This window comes from Lytechinus variegatus, chromosome 12 (genome assembly GCF_018143015.1).
Source record: "Lytechinus variegatus isolate NC3 chromosome 12, Lvar_3.0, whole genome shotgun sequence".
NCBI lineage: Eukaryota > Metazoa > Echinodermata > Echinoidea > Temnopleuroida > Toxopneustidae > Lytechinus > Lytechinus variegatus.
In genome coordinates this window covers 31,043,735-31,067,846 of record NC_054751.1, presented here as the reverse complement: position 1 = coordinate 31,067,846, position 24,112 = coordinate 31,043,735, and the positions used below count along the sequence as shown (strand labels likewise).

General features: G+C 36.5%; 1 protein-coding gene and 1 pseudogene across 3 annotated transcripts; one reads left to right on the top strand and one right to left on the bottom strand.

The window, feature by feature from the left end:
• Positions 1-2,603: 2,603 nt before the first annotated feature.
• LOC121425672 lies at positions 2,604-11,261 on the bottom strand. 3 transcript variants are annotated; one of them, XM_041621828.1, is made up of 2 exons: positions 10,983-11,261; positions 2,604-3,967 (listed from the first exon to the last, which is right to left on the bottom strand). In XM_041621828.1, exon 2 carries the CDS (start codon positions 3,904-3,906, stop codon positions 3,142-3,144), a length of 765 nt encoding a protein of 254 aa, XP_041477762.1. In that variant the 5' UTR covers positions 3,907-3,967; positions 10,983-11,261; the 3' UTR covers positions 2,604-3,141. The 3 variants fall into 3 exon arrangements, 2 of the variants coding, with proteins under 2 accessions (XP_041477762.1, XP_041477763.1); XM_041621829.1 differs by lacking the exon at positions 10,983-11,261 and adding an exon at positions 7,794-7,855; XR_005971516.1 differs by lacking the exon at positions 2,604-3,967 and adding an exon at positions 7,900-7,998.
• A 609-nt stretch (positions 11,262-11,870) lies between these two features.
• On the top strand, positions 11,871-20,892 carry LOC121425382 (annotated as a pseudogene).
• Positions 20,893-24,112: the final 3,220 nt, after the last annotated feature.

Below are 24,112 nucleotides of genomic sequence, written 5' to 3'. Positions count from 1 at the left end.
TATTTCAGAACATATTTTCTCTCTTCAGTAATAAAAAAAAGAACTTGTCTGTACGGCAAAAAAAAACTCGAGTAGGTTTTTATCAAACTAGAAAAATAAACACGAATATGACTGAAACATACTCTTGCTTTTTAACTGATATGTTGAGTGTTATTTCTGGTAGTTCCATTTTCTCCCACTCTAACATTTTGGAACTTATAGAACTCGTGATAAATGATTATTGCACAAAATAGAAATAATAAGGTCAAACTACATACACAGCAAAAACGCCGTTTAGAATTTTAAAACAACACTGTTTACTATAATCGTGAATCGTTCAGTAGTTGTTTTAACAGTGTTTAAATTCTTAAACAACAAAGATTAATTTCTAATATTTAATTCTCAATAAATGATATTAAGCATTATTACTTTACGATAAAATTTAATAAACAGCGTTGTTAAAAAAAATAAAGCGTGTTTTTAATTGTGTAAAGACATAAATAATAAAATATTTTTAAAATGAAGTAAAATCTTATTATTTCTTTATAAAAAATGGATATCTGAGGCAAAATATCGCGACGATATCTCTATTAAAAACTAATGGAGAGTGAAAATGAATTATAAAATAAAAGCTATTTTACTTATTCTTTCTAAAGAACACTCTACAACGACTTTTTGCTCACTCGAAAACGGGATGATCCATAGTTTCGTACCTTCATTGCAACAATATTTAAGATAGATTTTCATGATTTTATACACCCACAAATAATTTATTTACGCACTCGCTATATATTTGTTTTATTTAGTAAGCTGGTGAAAGGGTAACCTCTTTATTTAACTATTCCTTATTTGGTATATGACTTTCCCTTTAAGAAGAATAAGTAAATATACTGTTTCTAATAAGAGTAACTTTGGAGTGATTGGTATTACAGGTTCGATTTATCCCAGATGTCACTCCCCTAATAGACAGGTTAAAATATATTTTTACGACAAATCTATTTTAAATTCATACAAAATTCCATAAAGAATTCTCTCCCCAAAACTACAATATGATTAAAAAAGGAATATTGCGATTCGTTTTGCATGCACATCTGTTTCAACCATAACCACTTGGGATGAGTTCATGCTAGCAAAAAAAAACATGCTTGAATCAATTCCGATTAACACTTATGTTACCCTTTATCTTAACTTTAAATACACTCGAAGACAAAGCTTGGTCTTGTTAAAAAAATCAGTCAGTTGATGAAGAATAAACAATTTTTTACCATTGTGATACGTAACCAAATGCAATTACGAACAAGTGGAATGCCTCTGGCCGTCTCACCTGCATCACGCGGTTCAATATAGCAGCAGTGCTGACTTTGAATACTACTCTAACTCGCACAAGATGTTCAGTGATACATGGTTACTCTTATTTCCCTTTTTTATGAACTAGACCAATAAACTTACAGAGATATGATGGTTATTCAACAAAAAACCCCAACATGGCCAAAGTTCATTAACCTTACATGACCTTTGACCTTGATCATGTGACCTGAAACTCGAACAGGATGTTCAGTGATACTTGATTACTCTAATGTCCAACTTTAATGAACTAGACCAACAAACTTTCAAAGTTATGATGGTAATTCAACAGATACCCCCGATTCGGCCAAAGTTCATTGACCTTTGACCTTAATCATGAGACCTGAAACGCGCACAGGATGTTCTGTGATACTTGATTACTATTATGTCCAAGTTTCATGAATCAGATCCATAAACTTTCAAAGTTATGATGGGAATTCAACAGATATCCCCAAGTCGGCCAAAGTTCATTGACCCTAAATGACCTTTGACCTTGGTCATGTGACGTGAAACTCATGCAGGATGTTCAGTGATACTTGATTAACCTTATGTCCAAGTTTCATGAACTAGGTCCATATATTTTCAAAGTTATGATGGGAATTCAACAGATATCCCCAATTCGGCCAAAGTTCATTGACCCTAAATGACCTTTGACCTTGGTCATGTGACGTGAAACTCATGCAGGATGTTCAGTGATACTTGATTAACCTTATGTCCAAGTTTCATGAACTAGGTCCATATATTTTCTAAGTTATGATGACATTTCAAAAACTTAACCTCAGGTTAAGATTTCGATGTTGATTCCTCCAACATGGTCTAAGTTCATTGACCCTAAATGACCTTTGACCTTGGTCATGTGACATGAAACTCTGATAGGATGTTCAGTAATACTTGATTAACCTTATGGCCAAGTTTTATTAACTAGGTCCATATACTTTATAAGTTATGACATCATTTCAAAAACTTAACCTCAGGTTAAGATTTGATGTTGACGCCGCCGCCGCCGCCGCCGCCGCCGCCGCCGTCGCCGCCGCCGTCGCCGTCGCCGTCGGAAAAGCGGCGCCTATAGTCTCACTTTGCTTCGCAGGTGAGACAACAAAACCTTAAGTTAAAAAATAGCCAACCATCTTAACGTTTTAAGCCGATGCAATACATGTACTTTCTCAATACAGGGGCCGCGGAACGGTTTTCAAAGTGGGGGGGGGGGGGGCTGACCATGCAAAAAATCACAATCATATGGTAGTTTTTACGTTTTTGTACACGGTTTAAAAGCAACGTTCGAGCAATCGGAATGGTTGAGAATTGCAAAGAAAAGGAGATAAACATTAAATGTAAACAAAATGTAACCACCTTCTTAGCTGAAATGTAAAACAGTTATAGAACGAAACTTGTTTTGATTAAAACATACTGTAACATATTCAATGTAAAACAAGGTATATTTTCATAAGCTTAATTTGTACCTGCATTGGCATTTCGTGACAAATTACATCTCCAAATAAAATATACTATTTAGCAGCAAACTACATAATCAAATTCATTCTCAAACAGCTGAAAAATAGCAGCATAATTGAGGCAATATGATTGGTGATCATCATTTTGACTGAGCAGCAATTTCGTTAAAATAGAACGATAATAATTATAGAAAAATAAGCATTATGTACTATTGAAAAGTACAGCTGTCTCCTGAATATTCCTCTTGGATGTTTCATAAATCTTGGGTAAAAAGGGCGAACACGATTATTTCAGAATTAAAATAAAAGTTCCAATGTTAAAACAAGTTAATGTCCATTATGTTTATGGTGACCAAGTCTATTTCAGTCAGAGCGCTTCTTCTTGGATGGCCGTCAAGGTTTTAGAATCAATCGAATCTTCAATCTGAGCTGTCTCTACATTTTCCAACCAAGATAAAATACGATTCTTTGTGCACTCATCGACGAAGTCATCGCTTGGAAACGTTGTCTTTCTCGCAAACGTCACTTTGATGTCTCTATCTTGTCTCGACAGCTTGGTCGTACTCACCGTTTCTCGAAGGTCCTTGTGCATCGCTTTCTCTCTTAAAGTACGCGGTGAATCAAAGGACGAGGAAACTATGGCGGACATGGTACTTGATGACTTCGTCTTGTCACTCGTCTTGCCGTCGTACTGAACGGTATAGACAACGTGTCGGGAAACGGGTCGCTGATCAATGCTGGGAAGCCTCTGGTGAAGGAGATCGACATCGGGTTCGTTGACGAGGTTATCGAGTCGACAGCGTTGGTTTAATGTGTCCTCTTTGGTAAGCTGGTTGTCGACATCGGAAAGATCATCAGCGTCATCGCGAGGCACAGGGGTCTCACATCTCCATCGCCTCCCTAAGAGTCTCGGTTGAGGCACTGAACTTGGTTTGGCTGAACACGTGATCGAAGCCGTCGACGCGTCCGACGACATAGCCACCCCGCTGCTCCGTAAGCTGACATCACGGGAAGAATTCGAGTCACTCGTCTGTTCGTTCCGACCGGATCGGATTAGCCGAAGTTGGCTTCGTTTGATCCGATACTGAGATCGGGTTGTGTTCGGTGGTGATCGGGTGGAAGAGATCGGCATGGTGGGGGATGTTAGCTGTCCAAAACTACCTCTGGAAGGAGACAGATCCCCGCAAAGTGATCTGAAACGACAAACATATTCATCCATTAAAGTCATGATTAAGATATCCGTTCTCGCTCATAACAATCAGCAAAATGACCTTCCTTCCTTTCCTCGAGTGATTGTTATACCAACCTTGCTTCTTTGACCAATTACAACACTAATATTTATTTTTCAAATCTGACTCAGTAAAAAATATTGTAGTACTTGATAAACCGGATGTGTTCGATAATCAATAATATTGACCCCATAAAGCCTTAAGTTAACCTGTAGCCTGACAGTCATATAAAGGATTATGTCTCCTTTATTATTTGTCTTTGCGCCTCGTTATCACGCTATCTGTTTAAAGAGGGTCCAGCCATTGCACCTTAGCTACATTGGGAATATCCCCAATTTGCTTTTCGAGTGTCCCTCACGATTGTATCTTAATATAGATGATGAGGTCAATGTAATGAACGTTGACCAAGACATGGAAGGACCCTATCGGTCGTTTTATCCAACATCAGTGCTTCTCAGCCAATCAAATTCAAGGAAAGTTATGGGATCCAGACGATAAATGCATGTACTGATGAAATGCTCCCCCCCCTGGAAATGCATTTGCATGCATTGATTGAATCTTTCGACTGTTGTGAATGACATGTGATCGAAATGAAATAAAATAAGTAGGCCTATAGGTGATAAGAAATACATAAGAAAACAGTAAATGCACGAATGGATGATAAAGTTTATATAAAATCTTATCAGGATATCTGAGAAATACTGTCATATATGAGAGTCACTCAAGGGCTGTTAAAAAAAAAAACCTCAAAACATTCTTGAAATAACAGAGTAAGAAAATGCAAATAAAAGGGGCGAGAAAATAATGATAACACTTAATTTCTATTTGTTCCAATCCTTCCTCAATCAAGCACATTTTCCTCTTTTTCAAAATCATTTTCCTTTGCATGTAAACAATATATTTGGATGTTAACAAGATTAGTGTTTGTTTAAATTGTTTTTAGTTACAATATAGAAAAAAAAACTTAAAACAACATCGTTTGAAGTGACTTCGCACCAGCGAAAGAAAATCTAAAGAGTCATTGGTATTTCAATATGATATACGGTATAATCAATCATTTGAAATGATACTTAATACTCTTTTGTTTGTCTCCTGGAAGAGAGATTTATTTAAAAAAAAAGCTTTGGCGTATTCTTTGCCATGTTTGATGTGAAAGAAAATCTCATCCCCTCAAAAAATTGTTGCCTTTAATTGGTACTTGTGAAAAATAAAAAGGTAGAAAAAAATGGATTCGATTGGCTCAGCACCCCTATTTTTCAAATATTCAAAAGGAAAGGGGGCGCCTTACCCCCAATATTAAAATACTCTGGGGTCGCCCTTGCATACACTGTGAAAAAATTGGGCAATATTTTACCCAATATTTTGCCCAACGTTGGGCCGATAGTCAACCCTACCAACTACTGGGCAATATTTTACCCAACGTTGTTGGGGCATTAATGTGCCCAACTGTTGGGTAATATTTTGAACTACATTTTGGGGGACATTAATTTGCCCAACTTTTTAATAAAGTTATTAACCCAACATCTGGGCAAGGCCTACACTCACTTCGTGTACCTGGTCCGTGTCGATCCGGAGACCTTATCCGAAAGTGCTTTGCATGCACAATAACGCTGCATACAAGTGCAAGTGCATATCTCAAGTGAGTGAAGCAAAAACAAAACAGCGTCAGATATATGTCATGTATGTAGGCCTATTCTGACAAATTCCTTACAAATTATGCTTAACGTAAAGTCCAAAATAAAAAAATTAAAAAAACGTTTAAGCAACTCATCTATGAAAGATTCAGCGAGGCTCCCCAGCCCCCAGTCATCTAGAAGCTCCTCCATATCTTATCGACCGTGTGTAGCATGCTGCAAGCGCAACTCGTGATCGTAAAGTTTCGCAACATTTACCACTCAGCAGGGCAATTACTAGCCCAACAATTGGACATCTGTATTTTGGCAGCGGCAGAGTAAAAATTTGCCTAAGTATTGGGCACATAATGCCCAACAAAACAATAACCAACGTATATATTACCCAACAAAAAAATGACCAACGTAAATTTACTCTTTTTTTTCACAGTGTATACAGTAACAACTTCAAAACGAAGTAGTATTATTTAGGTATCTATAAATTTGTTTGCGTGTGTGTGTTTTATTTTTATTGTGCTGAAGTGAAATATCGCCCTCTGTTTCTCGTAACTTATCAAAAGTATGACTGTTCGTTGGAAATCAGGTGGTAGAAAATACTAATAATGATAATATAGGTGATATATTTACCCAGGGAAGTCACTTCAGTTCCGAAAACTGTTCTCCCAGTGGGCCCTGCTATTATTATCACCCTGGCTTTCTGAGCTGCCTAGGCGCTCAAGCATTCCCCGGGTACCCATTCACCTCACCTTGGGTGAGTGCAGCACAATGTGGATACATTTCTTGCTGGATGAAATTACGCCATAGCTGGCAAATCTGCTATGAAGTTGGTTAACTGAGGTTCTTTACAGACAAATGCCAATTAGAATCTGCACGACACTTGATTTCAGCGGGGATACGATCTAAAATGCAAGCAGCTCTTGCTACATGTATAATTCTATAAATCTTTGTGAAATGAATTTTGAACTGAAACGATTTACTTGTGTTTTAGGCTATTCAAGATAGTTTCGTATCTATAATCTGAATACAATTATCACATGAATTTCCATCCTGGTGCCATAAGATAAAATTGGGACACACTGACACAGCCAAGCATTGATTTGGAAATTATCCCATGCTCTTTCCTCAGACCTGTCAATAAAACATTAAGTTTATATTCCTACTTCTTACTGTTTTAGAAGAAGGAGAAGAAGAAGAGGAAGAAGAAAACGAAGAAGAAGAAGTCTGTTTTATTTTTATTTATTATCAATTTAATACGACATATTTTTTTTCATTTCTTGATTAGGTTATCAGGCTGCATTTTATATATAATGCACAAACAATATCCCCATATTTTTGTATATCATGATATCACTACATGTAGAAAAGAATAAGGGTCTATGTAAAATGTATCCTTAAACTAAAAGAAGTTCCTTCAGCAGAGTCTCGAGCCACACCTGTAATCTTACCAGATTGCGTAATCTTACAGGAAATTGGTATTTGGTGTGTGTAATCTTACAAATTTCCTTAAATAAAACACCCTTTTCCCCTTTTTCTAACAGACCTGTTCTGTTAAATTGCAGAAAAATTCCTGTTTCATGAATTTAAAGAATGATTCTGGTATTGCTTTCTGCAAAATCTTCTTTTATTTTTCTGTAAAATCAGGGTTTTTTTAACAGTGTAATAGTTTCAAGACGGGGCATGAAAAATAGTTTCTCATGTTTATTTACATGAAAATAAAATGCAAAGCTATATAATGTAAGATTTTTTTTTGAAAAGCAACCTTTCGAATATGACCCCTACACCGTGAGCTTACAACATGAACAATGAACTCATAATGTACTTGAAGCAAGAAGCAATCAAACTTTGTACTAATAATTTGTTCTTTATCACAAGCAAATAATGATTATATCTCTTTAAATAGAAACGTCTAGTCATTATATGTAGTCACCACATAGTGAGATCTTACTTTTATTAATGTTTTACTCTTGTCGTACACGATCCAAAATGAATATCCAATTTAGAGCAATGGCGGGTCTTAATCTCATCAAAATATTATATCGCGTAGGATGAGAAAATGAAAATTTATTACAGATACACTGTCAAATTATAAATAATTATTCGTGAAACTAATAAAAATGATGACAAATGTCAAACGTTAGATTCCTAATTTCAATCCTTACCTGATTTAAGTGCTTTTTATCACTTATCTAGGCTTCGTCTTACAGTTGTTGAATCCTTGGTTATCAAGAGGCCAATTGGTGATGAATGTTATTACCAAAAACATTCCATGAATACATTTCCAGATTAATGTTAATATCCAACGATATTCAGCAGATTTCCCTTGAAATCGATTCAGTTCTGATGAACAAATCCTCAGAAGATGCCCTTTGAAATTGAAATGAATTCAAATAAATTAAAAAAAAGGACATCTAACTTTTTTCTGTGAATTCTTCAGAAGAATACCAGTATTGATCAAAATATTGACTAATTAACGAAACAAATAACATATTAACGGGGCCGTCAGCTTCAAGTTCGAGAAAACGTTTAACCACGTCCGCCAAGGTTGAAGAAGATCCTTGCCATACCGGCAATCCCGGGTAATGACACCTGTGGGTCCGCTATACGTGTCGAATACCCGAGTTCAGTTCCACGGTCTAGCAAACAAATCAAAACACTTGATGACGATTCTTTGAATAAGATTTTACCCCCAGGAAGCCGAAAACCATCAAAATAATAATGATAAAAAAGTATTATTCATGTGTGATTTAGAATTCACCATACAGCCGGGATCTGCGGTCGTGGGTCGAGAGAGGCTTAATAACAAATATTATTCAAGATTGATGCCTCGATTGGCATGTTCCATAAGAACACAAATAATAAAAAAGTAGACAGTTGTCATGGGGTTTGTTTGTTAAGAGATGTGACCTTTGAGCATTTTAATTCTGATGTATATATTGACATGCTTAGTAATATATAGGTAAACCCAAAAGACGTATTTTAACTTTGTTGTGTTTTGGTGGTAGAGTAGCTCTGACTGATGATGACGATAGTTATTCAGTTTGCATTCTTTGAAATTATCGCTGTCTTTCACCGTAATAATTATTTTAATTTCTTGCCATAATTATGTTAAAAGTAAGGGTATTATCGGTTGGTCTAATTCTCGGTTCGTCCAACTTGAAAATGGTCTAAACTCATTTTGTCTACAACCAATTCGTCTGTTATCTACAGAATATTGGGCCCGAGGCAGTCGAGGTCGGGCCCAGACTAACATCGATGACACCCGGTGTAAGATTCTTGGAGATCGAGCGAGATTATTTTGAAATTGTGGTGCAGTTTTAACACTATAAAATGTCAAACACTAAACTACTAAACCTCTTGATAATTTTGTCAGTTTCCAAATATTAAGAGTCAATCTAATTATCACAATGGATATTCTTGGTTTTGGAAGATTTACATGGAGTATGGGGTTACTCCATTCATTGTCATTGTGAAATTCATTGCCAAACCTATAGTTTTGAGTATGGAAGAGACAACAGCGGCCGAAAGAAATAAAAATTGCGTTATAATAATGGCTTGAGTGGGAAGCTTTTCACCATAATTATGACAGCATTTCACACTTTAATCCCCAACCCTCATGATCGTGGTCCCAAAAGCTTTTATAAATTAGGAATAATAATTTGCTCCGCTTTATGGAGCGGTTCTATTCACTGAACTCGAGGGTCAACTTTGATAACAGAGTGTGAATTGAAATCACAGTAAATTAACCCCCTGCATGGAATTGTGTCAAAAGTCAAGCAAGGTTCACTTGAAGTAGAACTTCAAAAGAAATGGATAAAAGAGAAATCAGAGAGAGAGAAAAAAGAAAGAGGGAGGGGGAGAGAGAGTGGACGGGGCGAGGAAAAGGTGAGCCTAGTTTTCAACACCGATGAATATTTTTGCTTGGTGTGCAGTGACGTCACAATATGATATTCATCTCAGGTTCAAGGATACGGTCTAATGGTCAAAGTCACGTTTTTATTAGTACGCGTGAGTTTAAAAGAATTTGAGGCTTAATTTTTTGTCGGTTCGTTTGAGAAGCCAGGTCAACAAAGAATATTTTGATCCCTGTTAATGTGAGGCTCGAGGGGTCCAGGAGGGGGGGGGGTGGGGGTAATAAACGTCTACTCACGTTTTGAGTTTCATCTTAACACCAACAATTTGTTTCTAAATTCTGTTGTTTATTTTTAAATGAGATATTGAATCATATAGAATGTCAAAAGTTACTTGAAATGCCATGATTCGATTAGGAATGTATGTATTATCTGCCTAGGGTTATCTGCGAAGAAATACAGAGGCTTGTGATTAAATTCGTTTATGAACACAATTCTCATTGGCAAATCGGTATAAAAACTTTTCAAAGTAGTATTTTTCGTAGTAGTATGATGTAGTTCTGACTCTCGCCTTTCAAACAGAATGTCATGGGTTCGAATCCTTACCATGGCGTGTTTTCCTTCAACAAGAAATTTATCCACACTGCTGCACTCAACCCCGGTGAGATGAATGGGTACCCGGCAGGATTAATTCCTTGCAAGCACTGAGTGTCGTTGATGATAGCTCGAGCTAAAGCCGGGGTAATAATAGCAGCGTTTTATAAATACAGCTATTATTATCATTGTTATGATAACACTTCATTGTGAAATATATATTTTTATCTGATGATGAATTGGGGTTTTATTTAATTTGCATTTCATACGCACAATGAATTTTAGAATTGAAGTCGAAAATGTTAAAAAGTGAACTTGCTGTTACATTGCACAGGCGCGGATTTTGCATGAAAAGTTTGACAAAAAGCAAAAAAAAATCTTAAATAAAAGATGATTGGCATATTTTCTTCGAAAAAAAAATTACAAGTAAAAAGTAAATTCAATTATATTTTAAAAAATCATCACTCATTTTTTTCAATAAATACATTGTACAGGCCGCTTCATTGGATTTTCAAATTGTACGGGATGCGCCTGCACATTTCACCCAACCGTAGATTTTTCCTTAAAAAATAAACTTTCACTGATTCACATACATTAAGTCAACAAAACGCAAACTTATACAAAAAAAATAAATAAAACGAAATGTAAATTATTTTATCTAAAAATAAAACAGAGAAAATAAACACATCCAAGTAAAAAAGGCTCCCCCCAAAAAAAGAAATGAATAAATTGATATCAATAAAATAAAGAAAAACCATAAATGAATAAATTGATATCAATAAAATAAAAGAAAAAACATAAATGTAGTAAGAAAATCAAAATGAAAAAAATGTAAAGTAAAAAATGTAAAGTAAAAAAAGAAAAAATATGAAAGAAAACAAAAATGCAAAAAGGATTGGGTCTCACTGTGTTGAACGGGCTGTAAGCCGCCGACTATTCACAGGCGCTATCCCACTACTGCTCCACACGGGGACTTTTGCCTGCTGCGTTTCCGCCCTGGGCCAGTACGTCCCTCCTTAGACGACCTGGTTGCCCGATCCTCCGACCAAGTAACCATATCGATGCCGAGCTTAGCGCGGACGCCCGATCGCCATAGACCGACGACATACAGGACTCCCGCTCTCAAGCGATCCACCAACCCCGACTTCCAAAGCAGCTGGATTACAGGCGCACGCCACAACGCCCAGTCGACAAGTTTATGGGAAAATAAGGATATTATCTTGGAGACTATTCATGTGGCGGCGTAGAGGGCAACGTTCCATTGCTTGCTCAGGCTGATGCAGAATATTCCAAATAATAATAAAAAAAATGGGGATGATCGAATTGCTTGTTTTATATCGAGTTTTCATACTTTTATTAGTACAAGCATTAGCACATACATATTGCAAACCATTATTGACTACTACTAATTACAAATAAGGCACTTATTATCTCCACAAAATTGACTTGTGTACACACCGTACATGAGCGCTTGCCCAGTTCCTATGTTTGACAATTATCTTTAAAATTCTTTATTTATATTTTTGTGTTCAATCAACAATTTCAACGCTCTTAAGGTCTGAAACCGTCGACACAGCGGAAGAAAAGAAATGATAAGTAAATAATATCGACAAAAGCGGTTACCTACTTTATGCCCGGGTTTATTTTTTCTTCTCAGATTGAATAACATTCAGCGTTATTATTCAGTGAATAAAAGATAGCTTCAAATCGCCTTTATCACTTTTTGATTGAAATTTAATTTTAAACAGAGCACTGTCAAATATTAATAAGCATTCTTCTACAGGGTTTCCCAATATGAAGGTACCTGGTCAATTGATTTGTTATGGAGACTTAATATAATAAACTAATGCAATTTCATCTTAATTATATCTCTATAGGGTTGAGGTTTCATAATTCTCCCCATTCTTTCTCCACCCCCCCCCCCCCCTCTCTCTGGAGCCTACTTCCCCGTCGGACTTAAAATTAGTGACTTTTGAAAAATACATTTTCCTTTTACGTTTTCTACAATGACTTATTTCACTGTAAAAACGCTGTTTAAACACATTTTTAAGCGCACTGTTTTAGCTCGTCACTCCAACAGTATATAATTGTTAAAAGTTTACAGGCGCGCCGGAACACTTTCAGTTTTTTTTTTTTTGGGGGGGGGCAAAATCCCGAAGGGGGCACAATATTTTTGACAGCGTGAGTTACCGAAGCGATCGAGGGGGGAGGGCGTGGGACCCCTGTTGCACCCACAAATGTAATAACGCCCACAAATGTAATAACACTTTACCCACAAATGTAATAACACTTTACCCACAAATGTAATAACGCCCACAAATGTAATAACACTTTACCCACAAATGTAATAATTTTTGATCACCCAAAAATGTAATAATGACTTTACCCACAAATGTAATAAATTTGAAGGGATTTTTGGCGAATCCGTTCTAAACTAAAATCCTATAGTAACGCGTTCATATAGCACAAAAGTGCAAAGACTTTTTTTTCAGACCGGGTTAATAAAACATCAAAGTACAAGTCCAAAGTCTTTCTTCCAGACCCGGTTGTTTCAAAAATTATAATATAAACCCAAAGTCTTTTTTCCAGACCCGGTTGTTTAAAAAAATATAATAAAAGTCCAAAGTCTTTTTTTCCAGACCCGGTTGTTTAAAAAATTGTGATATAAGTCCAAAGTCTTTTTTCCAGACCCGGTTGTTTCAAGAATTTTAAAAAGTCCAAAGTCTTTTTCCTGACCCAGTTATTTAGAAAATAATGATATTCCTGTGGAAAAAATGGGAATCGAGCTTAGTCTTTTCTCCAGACCCAGTTAATTAAAACTGGTGGAATTAATGTCTTTGTTGTTGTTTCAACTTATACGGTGTATATTGTGAATATATGCACTAAGAGTAAATTGAGAACCAAGCGTAGTCTTTTCTCCAGACCCGGTTACCTGTTATTTAAACATTATGAATAACAGTTTAAAAACAGTATAAAGACCCCATAATCTTATTAATGCTGGATATAGCGTAGTCTTTCAGCCCGACCATTTTTTTCTTAAAAAAACGCTAATAGTAAGAATAAAAAAAATCAAAGTCTAAGACCAAACAAACCTTCAACCTAAGAACCCGTTTTAAAAGAGGTTTAGAGTGTTGTCTTTATTCCAGACTTAAAACAGTTACGAAAAAAAATCTTCGAACATAAGACCTTATATTCTTATTCTCGTGGAATAACACGAGTTTTAAAACGTACTCTTTCCTCAGACCCGGCTATTAAAAAAAAGTAACTTAAAAAATTTCGAATCTAAGACCAAATTTCCAAAGTTTCACCCAGTAAAAAAATGTCTTTTTTTTAAATAATACTACTACCCCTACAAAACATTGTAATAACTCGTGGGTAAAGCAGACATCCTTTCTCCAGACTTGGTTACTATTTGAAAAATAAAACAGTTTTTACAAATATTCTAAAATGAATACCCAATAATCTAATTACTGTGGAACAACATGAAGACCGATTGTCGAAGATCGACTTTCCTCCAGACACAATTATTTCAGGAATAAAAAATCAATAAAACGAATCTAAGAACCAACAATCCTCCAAATTAAGACCATGCATGTAGAAAAGCACATGTTTAGACCGTTGTCTTTATTCCAGACCCGATGATTTAACAATGATTTAAACAATCCTAAAAACAAAAGACTCATATTCTTATTCTTGTGGAATAACACGAGTATTATGCTTAGTCTTTCGTCTGGACCCGGTTATTTAAAAGATAAAGAAATATTGAAAAAAAATGACAGCTGAGACCAATCTTCAAAATTAAACCCACTTTAATGCTTGGGCTTAGAGTGTTGTCTTTACCCCTCACCGACGTATATCATAACTTTTGACAAGACCGGGTCTGAAAAAAAAAGACTTTGGACTTGCATTATAATTTTTGAATTAACCGGGTCTGGAAAAAAGACTTTGGACCTATATTATAATTTTGAAAAACCGGGTCTGGAAAAAGACTTGGACTTGTACTGTAATATTTCATTAACCGGGTCTGGAAAAAAAACTTTGAACTTTTGTGCTATATGAACGCATTACTATAGGATATTAGTTTAGAACGAATTCGCCAAAAATCACTTCAAATTTATTACATTTGTAGGTAAAGTCATTATTACATTTGTGGGTAAAGTGCATTATCACATTTGTGGGTAAAGTGTTATTACATTTGTGGGCGTTATTACATTTGTGGGTGTAACAACCCCCCCCCCCCACGGCAAGGACTTTGTGTAAAAATGGAGTTTAAAAGTTACGTTTCTAAGAGAATTCAAAAATAAATTTCTTGAGAATTAAACATAGAATTCACTACGAAAGACTATACTCAGAGTTTATGAGAACCTATGAAATCTACGCGCAAAACGATCGCTTAATTCGGAATGTGGTTTTCGTGTCTGATCAATTAAATTACGTAATACGCTTATATTGACTCAAAATACCAGAAATTACATTTTTCATGCAATATCCTTTCAGAAATATTTATTTATGTACATTTACATATACAAGGACGACGCGAGAGAGCACAATTATCATAAGTTTCAAGGAGTGTATTAAGCAGAAGAAGCGTAACTACAGAAACAAAATACATTCTAATGAATGTCTTTTTAAATTCATAATGTCATACCGTTCTGACGTGGCAGACGACGATAAGCGCTTGAATCCCCATTCTATTAAAATCATTTCTGACCTCAGCATTGGAGAGAGTCCCTGATTATCCATGCATAGGCAAAACGTTTCATATTTTATAACTGGAGGAAAAAGAAATATGACCTGCTTAATTATTGTTTTGTATGGCTGGGAAGCACTTTTGGATGACCCCTTCAAAATCTTCTTTTTTCTTTACATATTTTCTGGGGAAAATGTGACCATAACTAGGAAATGATGAATACCAAATTCCAGGAAATATTCATATGTAAATAACCATGAACTAACAAACTACGGCAGTTCATAATGTACATTATGTAACATTATTTAGAAGAACAATTACATTCCAACAGCGGATGTGGTTGACGGTACACCATGTGGAGTTTTCGAAAAAAGTGGATAGAGGGAGAAGTGAAATTGATAGGAGGAAGTAGACAGTTGATAGTCGAGTAATTTTATGTTCAAACGAGCGTATAGTCCTGATAAAGACAGTAAACCAGAAAAGGTTGAAGAAGAGGCTTGATTAGTTGATAGATGAGTACTCCTGCTCTGCACTCCATTCGCCGACTCAAGCTAGCATCTTCTCATTTATCCAATAAGCAACTACTCAATCCTCTTTAAAGGGGAAGTTCAGCCTGACAAAAAGTTAATTGTAAAAATAGCAGAAAAATTAATGAAAAATATTGCCGAAGGTTTGAAAAAAATTCATCAAATAATTAAAAAGTTATTAGAATTTCAATTATTTGATTTGTGACGTCATATGCGAGCAGCATTCCTACATAGCGAATGGTAAAAAATCAATGAAATGTCATTTTCTCAGAAAAATGAAAATGGTTTTCACTGTAACTTTTGTATATCAATATACAAATCGTTTCACACCCGATCATGAAAAGAAAACAAAATTAAGTCATCAGGAACCATACAAAATTTGAAATTTATGCATTTTATATTACATAACACATGGGACAGCTGCTCGTTTATGACGTCACAAATCCAAAACTTTGAACTCTAATAACTTTCTTACTCTTTAACGGATTTTCCTCAAACCTTCACCAATATTTTTTACTATTTTTTCTGCTATTTTTACAAGAAAGTTTTCTTCAGGGTGAACTTCCCCTTTAACTCTTTAAACTTTTCGGTTTTACAGCTATTTCCAGATTCCATATGTTGCTCGAGTAACTAGAGTTCCCGTGCGTTGGTGATATCGGGTCCGGGGAGCGTTTCATGAAAGGACTTGTAGGACTTTTATCCGACAAGTCCTGTTTTATCCGACAGTTACTATGGTAACAATGCTTCTCAACCAATCAGAATACAGGAAAGTTGTCAGATCTTACAACTTGTCGGACGAAAATATTGATGAAACACAACCCCAGTCTGAGCGTTTCTGGGCGACCGCGCGTTTGTTAGCCGACACAGCCAGCATGCAATTTTTTTAGTCTTAAATGTATTCATTGATAGGCCCCCATTCCACAGAACGGAGACCATTGAAAGACCACTGAACAATTTTCCTGTAAGACCGTTGTAAGACTGTTTTGAACCGTTTCAAAAAGTTTTGGAGCCCATGAAGACCACTGAAAGATTGGTCAGGACTCGTGTAAGGCCTCAAAGACCATTGTCCAAAATTCATGGTCTTTCAAATGTCTTCCAGCGGTCTTGTTCTCTGTGGAATGGGGGTTTAAAAGGTTAAACGTTATCACACTGTGATAAGATGGAAAAGGGGCTTATCAAAGGTATGTTTCACAGAGGGACATGTTCGTCAAAAGACGCAAGGCTTACTAAGATGTGTAATTGCCCCGTCAGGGGAGAAATTTTTTCATTTTTGACAAAAGAAATGACAATTCTTAGGCAGAAAAGTGCCTTCATCGTTTACTTTTGTCCTTAAATGATATCATTTTTTCTACTTTTAGGGGGGCACATTGGGGGCAAAAATCTCGTTTTGCCCCCAAAAAAATTTCTTTGGGGGGCAAGTGCCCCCCCTGCCCCCCCGCTTCCGGAGCCCTTGCTCGCAAATCCCCTGCATGGATGTTGCCCTCAGGTGATACAAACTCCATGCACCCCTCTTTCTACTCCTGAACCATGCCGTCACATCCCCTTAGAGGAGATCCAGACGAGGCAGATTATCGACGCCAAGGAACGCGGCATCATCGATGAACTCCGGGCCAACAAGATTCGGACCTATCAAAACCAACAGCCGATCATAAAAGAGTTCACCGCGGAGCAGCAGGCCCAAATCTTGGAGGTGTACGGAGGATTTGGGAGGAACCGACAGGTCTATGAGTATGGTACTCTTTTTTGGGACGATAAAGTTGTCTATACAACAACCAAATCGGCAACGAGACGACACCTTACCCGGTCCCAATCGAATTTGTCCCCCGCCGTAAACGAAGATCCGCAGTAGCTCCAGGAGTTTCCATTTGCCCTGTCAACAACATCATGACGACCCTCATAACTGCATTCGACACTGATGATGAGCTGCTACAGATTGTCCAGGTAAGGGATCATCTTTTTTTGCTGCTTACTCGTCGGTTTATTCATGTTAATCTTTTTATTTTGGTGAGCTAGGCAAAGTTTGACCGTACTTCTTTTGGAGAGCCGGCTATCCCCTAAATTTGAAGCATTATCATTTTTCTTTTATCTTTTGGCGAGGCAAGTTTTGACCTCTTTTTGGAAAGCACATCCACCTTTTTTTCACTGGTCAGATTTTGGTAAGCTTTCTGTGTGCCAGATCCAAAATGATTGTATCCCGTTATCATACTATCTGGGGCCCCTTTCTCAACACCTGGACAAGTTAGTCATATCTCTATCCACCAACCACGGAGTTATACTAAACCACGTTTCACGAAAGGCTAAACTAGAATCGGTAAAGAGATCAGACGAGACGCAGCCTTATGTCACAATAATAATTATGAAAATTATAAAATGATAAAATTAAAAATGTGAAGAATTCGGAAATATATGTTTTCAAAATAATAGCAAAGGTAAATTATGCGTCATACATGATTATTTAAACCATGCAGACTGGAGCATTCAATTGCTGAGAAAATAAAATTATGAATAATTCATTTCATGACTAAAAAAATCACACTAATGTGGACGTTGAGATGGGCATTTTAACAGTTTACGGAAGTAAACCATAATGGGTATTGTAGAACGATGATAATTATACGGTTTTTTATGATTCCAAACATCATCAAAATATATTTTAACATAAATTGTTTAAAATACCAAAAAATACAATTTGACAAATTATATGCATAGAGATAGAATATATCCGAATGTTAATAGGGTCTGAAAACAACAGATACTCCAGTTATGATATGGCCTAACGTGGTATAATCTGTATTGATTCACTCATTTTACTATTTCAAAATGAATGGTTTTGTGACTTGTTTTTAAATATAGTTTCTTTGCATCACAATTATCATTGAATGATCTATCCCACTTGTTTTGCGATATGATTGATTACGTTAGATTATCATTTTCAAATTTCGAGACTCTTTTGCATAATACCATAGTCTAACCCACGTGATGCTACTAGGTCATTAAGAAAGAAATTATGACAGGTTCGGAGGTGTCATAAAATATATTGTAGAGGTACTGTGGCTCAGTGGATAAGTCTCCGGACTGTGAACCACATAAGGTCCGGGGTTCAAATCCCATCACAGCAGTAGCGTCCTTTGGCAAGGCGTTTATCTACATTTGCCACTCTCGACCCAGGGGGGTGTTTCACAAAGATTTAAGTATGACTTAGAGTCGCACTTAAATACCGAGTTGCGTACGGTATGAAAGGCTTGACCGTATTGGTCAGATCGTGTCATGAGGACGCGCACTAATGCGTATCTATCAATAAGATCGCGCGTTGCATATCATGTACGCGTCGGCATTTAAGTGCGACTTAAGTCATGCTTAAATCTTTGTGAAACACCCCCCAGGTGTAGTAAATGGGTACCCGGTACTCGGAAGGAATTCCTTGAATGCTTGATGCGCCCGATCAGGGTAGCCGTGCTAAAGCCGGGGAAATAGCATGCAGCGCTTAGAAACATTTGTATTATAAGCGCTATATAAAAAATTGCATATTATTATTATTTAGTCAGATTGTTGTCCCCGATCTTGGCAAACGGAGGGCTTCGTGAAACGGTTTGCGGATAAGTAGCTAACTATCTCCGATTCATTCCAGAAGTTAGACTTATGACGGTGTTGAGAAACGGGCCCCTGGGCTTTATTATTCGGAATAGATGTGCGATATCATTGGGTTCGGAGAGGAATAATGCGAGAAAGCACAAAGCAAAAATGTTTTTAATGCTTTTGAGACTCTATACATGTATAGTTTTGACCCGAAGTTTTGATGCATTAAAGGACAAGCCCACCCCAAAAAAAAAAAAAAAGATTTGAATAAAAAGAGAAAAATCTAACAAGCATAACACTGAAAATTTCATCAAAATTGGATGTAAAAGAAAAAAAGTTATGACATTTTAAAATTTTGTTTAATTTCACAAAACAGTTATATGCACATCCTGGTTGGTATGCAATAATTGAGGAGACTGATGACATCATCCATGCACTCACTATTCCTTTTGAATTTTATTACATGAAATAGGGAATATGCTATTTTTCTGTCTCATTTGAGTTGTGCATATCACTGTTGTGTGAGAAATAAGCAAAACTTTAAAATGTTATAACTTTCTTATTTTACCCCCGATTTTGATGAAATTTTCAGCGTTGTGCTGGTTTGATTTTTCTCTATTTATTCAAATCAACATTATCTGGGATGGACTTGGCCTTTAACCTTCTGGGAGGAGGGGGGATGGGAGTTTTCTGGGGAGCATATAAACCGTCCGAAAAGTTTCCAGATTATGACAACTTCCTTGATTTTGATGAGCTGAGAAGCCTTTACTATAGCAACTGCAACTGTCGGATAAAACGGGACTTGAGGATGCGCGATAGCTCATCTCAGTCGGTAGAGCGGGGTTTCGTATTCCGGTGACCCGGGTTCGATTCTAAATTGGTGCGCTAGTTGGTAAAAAATAAGGAATTTAAGTCCTCATTTCCAGGTCCCTCGGAGAGGTCCTTAAGTCATCGGTTCTCTGGTTGCTCGCTCACAAGCATTCATGCTTTCTTAGGAATTAGGTAAAAAAAAAATCACTACCATTTACTATATTGACCATTACTTTTCGGATAAAACGTCCGACGATTCCCTTCATGAAACGCTCGAGCCCAGATATTGAATTTCTTGATTTCCCTCTTGCGTTTATTTTGCGCCCCCTTAAAATCGCTGCCCTGTCCCTCACAATAGATACGGCGGGATAAATGTTACAATGTGGCGATAATGAGCATTATAAAAAGTCACGGGGCAAGTGACAACCAAACGTTGTTCTTTAAGATTTGAAACACATTGTTAACCAACTGGGAATTTCTTAAAGTAAAATTTTCAAACAGTGTTTTTACTGTGTATGGGATAGTTGATATTTTAACACACGTTTCTTCTTTCATTCTTCTTCTTCTTGTCCTCCTCCTCCTCCTAACTCCTTCCACTTCTTCTCCTCCTCTCTTTTTCTTCTCCTCCTCCTCCTCACTCCTTCCACTTCTTCTCCTCCTCCCTTCTTCTTCTCCTCCTCCCTTCTTCTCCTCCTCCTCTTCCTCCTCCACAGTTCCCGGGATTCAATCAATGGGTTCTTCGTCAAGAGTGCGTTAACTCATTATCGCCTCACGGTCAATTGTCCAGAGTTTCGAGCTCAGAACTGGTCGACATCTCATGCCAGACCATTCAGAGGGCCGTCTACCTCGTCGCTATCCGTCTCGACGACGATGTAACATCCGCGCACATCGATGTTCAAGAAGTCCAAGTGGAGTCGTGTGCAAGTTTTGGACCGTAGTTTGTACATTTACCGATTTTCCCTTCAAAAGATACATATTATATGGAGGCGTTCAAATGAATGCGAAACGCTACACCATCATAAAAAAGGTGTATAATGTATATATTTATACATGACCTGAATAATTATGTTAAAGTTTCATGTCTTAGGTCCATACTTTCTCAGAAAGATCTGATGACACTGAAAAAACTTTAACCTCGGTTAAGATTTCAATGTTGACGACGCCGGCTAGTTTCACCATGCATACGCAGGCGAGACAAAAAAAATGCATCAATCATAATTGTTGTGTATATTAAAAAAAATGAAACTTCTCTTTTTACCATATATTATTGTTAAAATTTATTACGTTGCCGATTTTCACCTTTCCTCAAACGACTTTCCATTTCGGTTTGTTGTCCGAACAAACCGAAACCGGTTTAAAAATGTGGACAAAAAAAATTATGAACATATTATATGTCATGAATGGCTGGAGTTTGGAAGCCAAACCAAATGGGGTTTTCAATGAGATTTACTTGCAGTGGCTGAAGTTGAAATAAGCAGAATTTGGTTTATTAATATACATTTTTTTTGCAAAGTACACTCTAAATTCCAAGGATTGAAAATAAATCCAGATTGGCTGTGAATAGTGACCAGCCGAATATTAGATTTAGATTTAAATCTTGTTGATTTGAATATAAATCTAAAAGATGTGAATTTAAATCTTTTGAGAAGTAAAATAAAAATTTGTAATGTAAAAATGCCATTATAACAATAATAATAGCCAATTTTTATAAAGCGCTTTTCCCAGAACGGCTCAAAGCGCTTTACAGCATATTATTACCTGGTCATTGGATTCATTTCAATCCTGCACAAAAGTGCACAATTTCCATTCCCTGGGGAGCATTCCTTGCATTTATCGCAGCCTCATTATGGCGCTGGCAAAATAAAACATGAAATATCTTTCCCATCCTACCGGGTACATATTTAAAAAGTTTGTTTTTTTTTGCTTGTCAATTTTTACGGGTACGAAATTTCCTTCATTTGTGGTTGAAAACCTTTTCTTTTCTGCATGTCAAAATTTTCCCCCGAAAAATTTGCCCCACTTTTGAAAATTCTGGATCCGCCCCTGTCTAAACAATATTATAAACAGTCTTGAATATGGCAATGAAATAGAACACTGTAACATCACATTTATAAGAGCCATTTATCAGGGTATGTATCCCCCCTCCCTCTCCCCCTGCTTCAAGGAACTGACAGCATTTTGTAAAAAGATTTTTTTTTCACTATTTGTAATAAGCCACTGAAATTCTTGCATCTGATTGGTTCAGAGCAAGTTTGTTGGTAAAAATAACTGGTAAGATACTTAATGAAGCATACCCAAGATGTCTAGCTGACAAAGAAATGACATGATTTACATGCACGTCCATGCCGTCATAATATCATAGCGCCCTCCCTCAGAGGATATAGGAATTTATGTAAAGCGAGTTGTCAGAGATGCGCCAGCTGCAGATCACAAAGGCATGCAAGGCAATGGCTTCAGCCTCTAAGATGGCTGCGTGAGGACATCATTCATGCATAAGGTATATTGCTCAATGACAATGACCAATCGAGATCATAGTGACATCAGCAATTTGTTCCGAACACTATCCAGGAGCCAATTAGAATTGTTGTTTCAAAATCACAAAATTAGATCGAGTTCCTGGGCAATGATCGAAGAGCGCTAGGAACCAGAACCCTTGTAACCTTTTAAACACTTTTTTCCCAAAAATATCTCTTGAATATAAATAATTTTTGTTACATACTCTGTCAACTGTATTTTCTTTGTTAATGTCGTTCATGAAAAAAATGCAGAAAACAATAAATGAAAATAAAACTTTCGAGTGCTACTGGCTGTTTTGGCAGAATTATTTATATGAATGTAGTTCACACAAGTTTACATTTGTGCTGCACAATGAGCCAAAATCTTTGAGGGGGACCAGACATGACATGACGTACGGGGCAAAGTTCCTAAAAAAATTTAAAAAGCTATGAGTGAAGAGAATGACCAACAGTTCATGATATTCAGAAAATAGTATATTTCGCCCTTTTCCTTACCTTTTTTTCTCCATTTTTATTTCTTGGTCGTGAATAATTGTGGGGATCCATAACTTTTCAAAGTCCCCCCACCCCGTTTGTATATCAGTGCATGTGTGATACACAAAGCATTGAAAATAATTGCTGAACTCTGTATCTCTGCGAAAACCTCACCCCCCCCCCCCCCCCCCCCGGACAAAAGCCGAGACCAAGAAGCATAAGCCATAATTGTAAATGAACTAGCGCTGTATGACACATAAATTCTTGCACAATAGAAAACCTTCCAACTAATGTATATTGGCTACAAAGCTCTTTTATTTCTTGGTGAAATGAAGAAATAAAATATGAAGAATCATTACTTGAATTTCAATATAAATACATATTAAAAGAAATATACATCAAACTCACTCTTACGAATACATTCACTGATTCAGAAACATTGTGAAATTTTGTAACTTTAAGAATACATAATTTTCTAAACTGTTACACTCTTAAAAAAAAGGTTTACATTGGGTAAAATGGCAACATGCATGTTTGTTGGGTAAAAAGATACCAAATATTTTGTAAATTTTATTCAATGTTGCATTCAAATGTACCTTCAAACATGCATTTTGCCCAATATTGAGGGAAAAATTACCAAGCAAACAAGTCATGCATATTCCCTTTTTATCCAGCATAAGTTCCCTTTCTACCCAATATTGGGTAACTGAATTTTATCTCTGTTTAGAGTGTAGTATCTTATAGATCTGCCTTCTGAAGTTCACTCTAAGTTTATAGACAAAGGTCTAACACTGTACTAAAATTACGGGAAGAGGGAAAAACCATAATTTTGTTGATAATATTGCAAATTTGTCATGTTCACTAGTGCCTTTATGGTACAATGGCCAAGAAAACGACATGTAATTCTACTAATTGTTCCCAGACAGTTGGATGACTTGTGTGACAGATGAGGTCATAAATCGAAATTTGTACTGTAGAGATTTGTGTCCCAAATTGGCTATATCCATGGTTACACCACAACTTAAGACCAGATTTCAGATCAAACCTCGGTTCAGAATACGGGCCATGGTGCTTTACATTGTCCATCTTCATCACTTCATAAATAAATCAGAAGTTCTCTAACAATACATCCATCTTTGATTAAAAATAAATTCAACACATATACGTACACATGTACATACACAAGATGCAATAGATACACTGTAAAAGAATAAAAGATTCAAGCAGTGGGGGGGGGTATATTGTTTCACATCATCCCCCCCCTACTTTAAAAGGGTGCTGTACTGAATCTGCCCATGACTAGATGTATGCACTGCACATCTTCCACTTCCTTGGGAAAATTACACCAACTACTATGTACCTATTTATCACTGATTGCAAAGTGACCAATATTCAGAATTCATAATTTTTTATGCAACTAAAAGGAATCTTTAAATAAACATT

Bases quoted from the DNA above. Each gene is read 5' to 3' on its own strand.
- LOC121425672 (XM_041621828.1), bottom strand. From the start codon at position 3,906: ATGCCGATCTCTTCCACCCGATCACCACCGAACACAACCCGATCTCAG.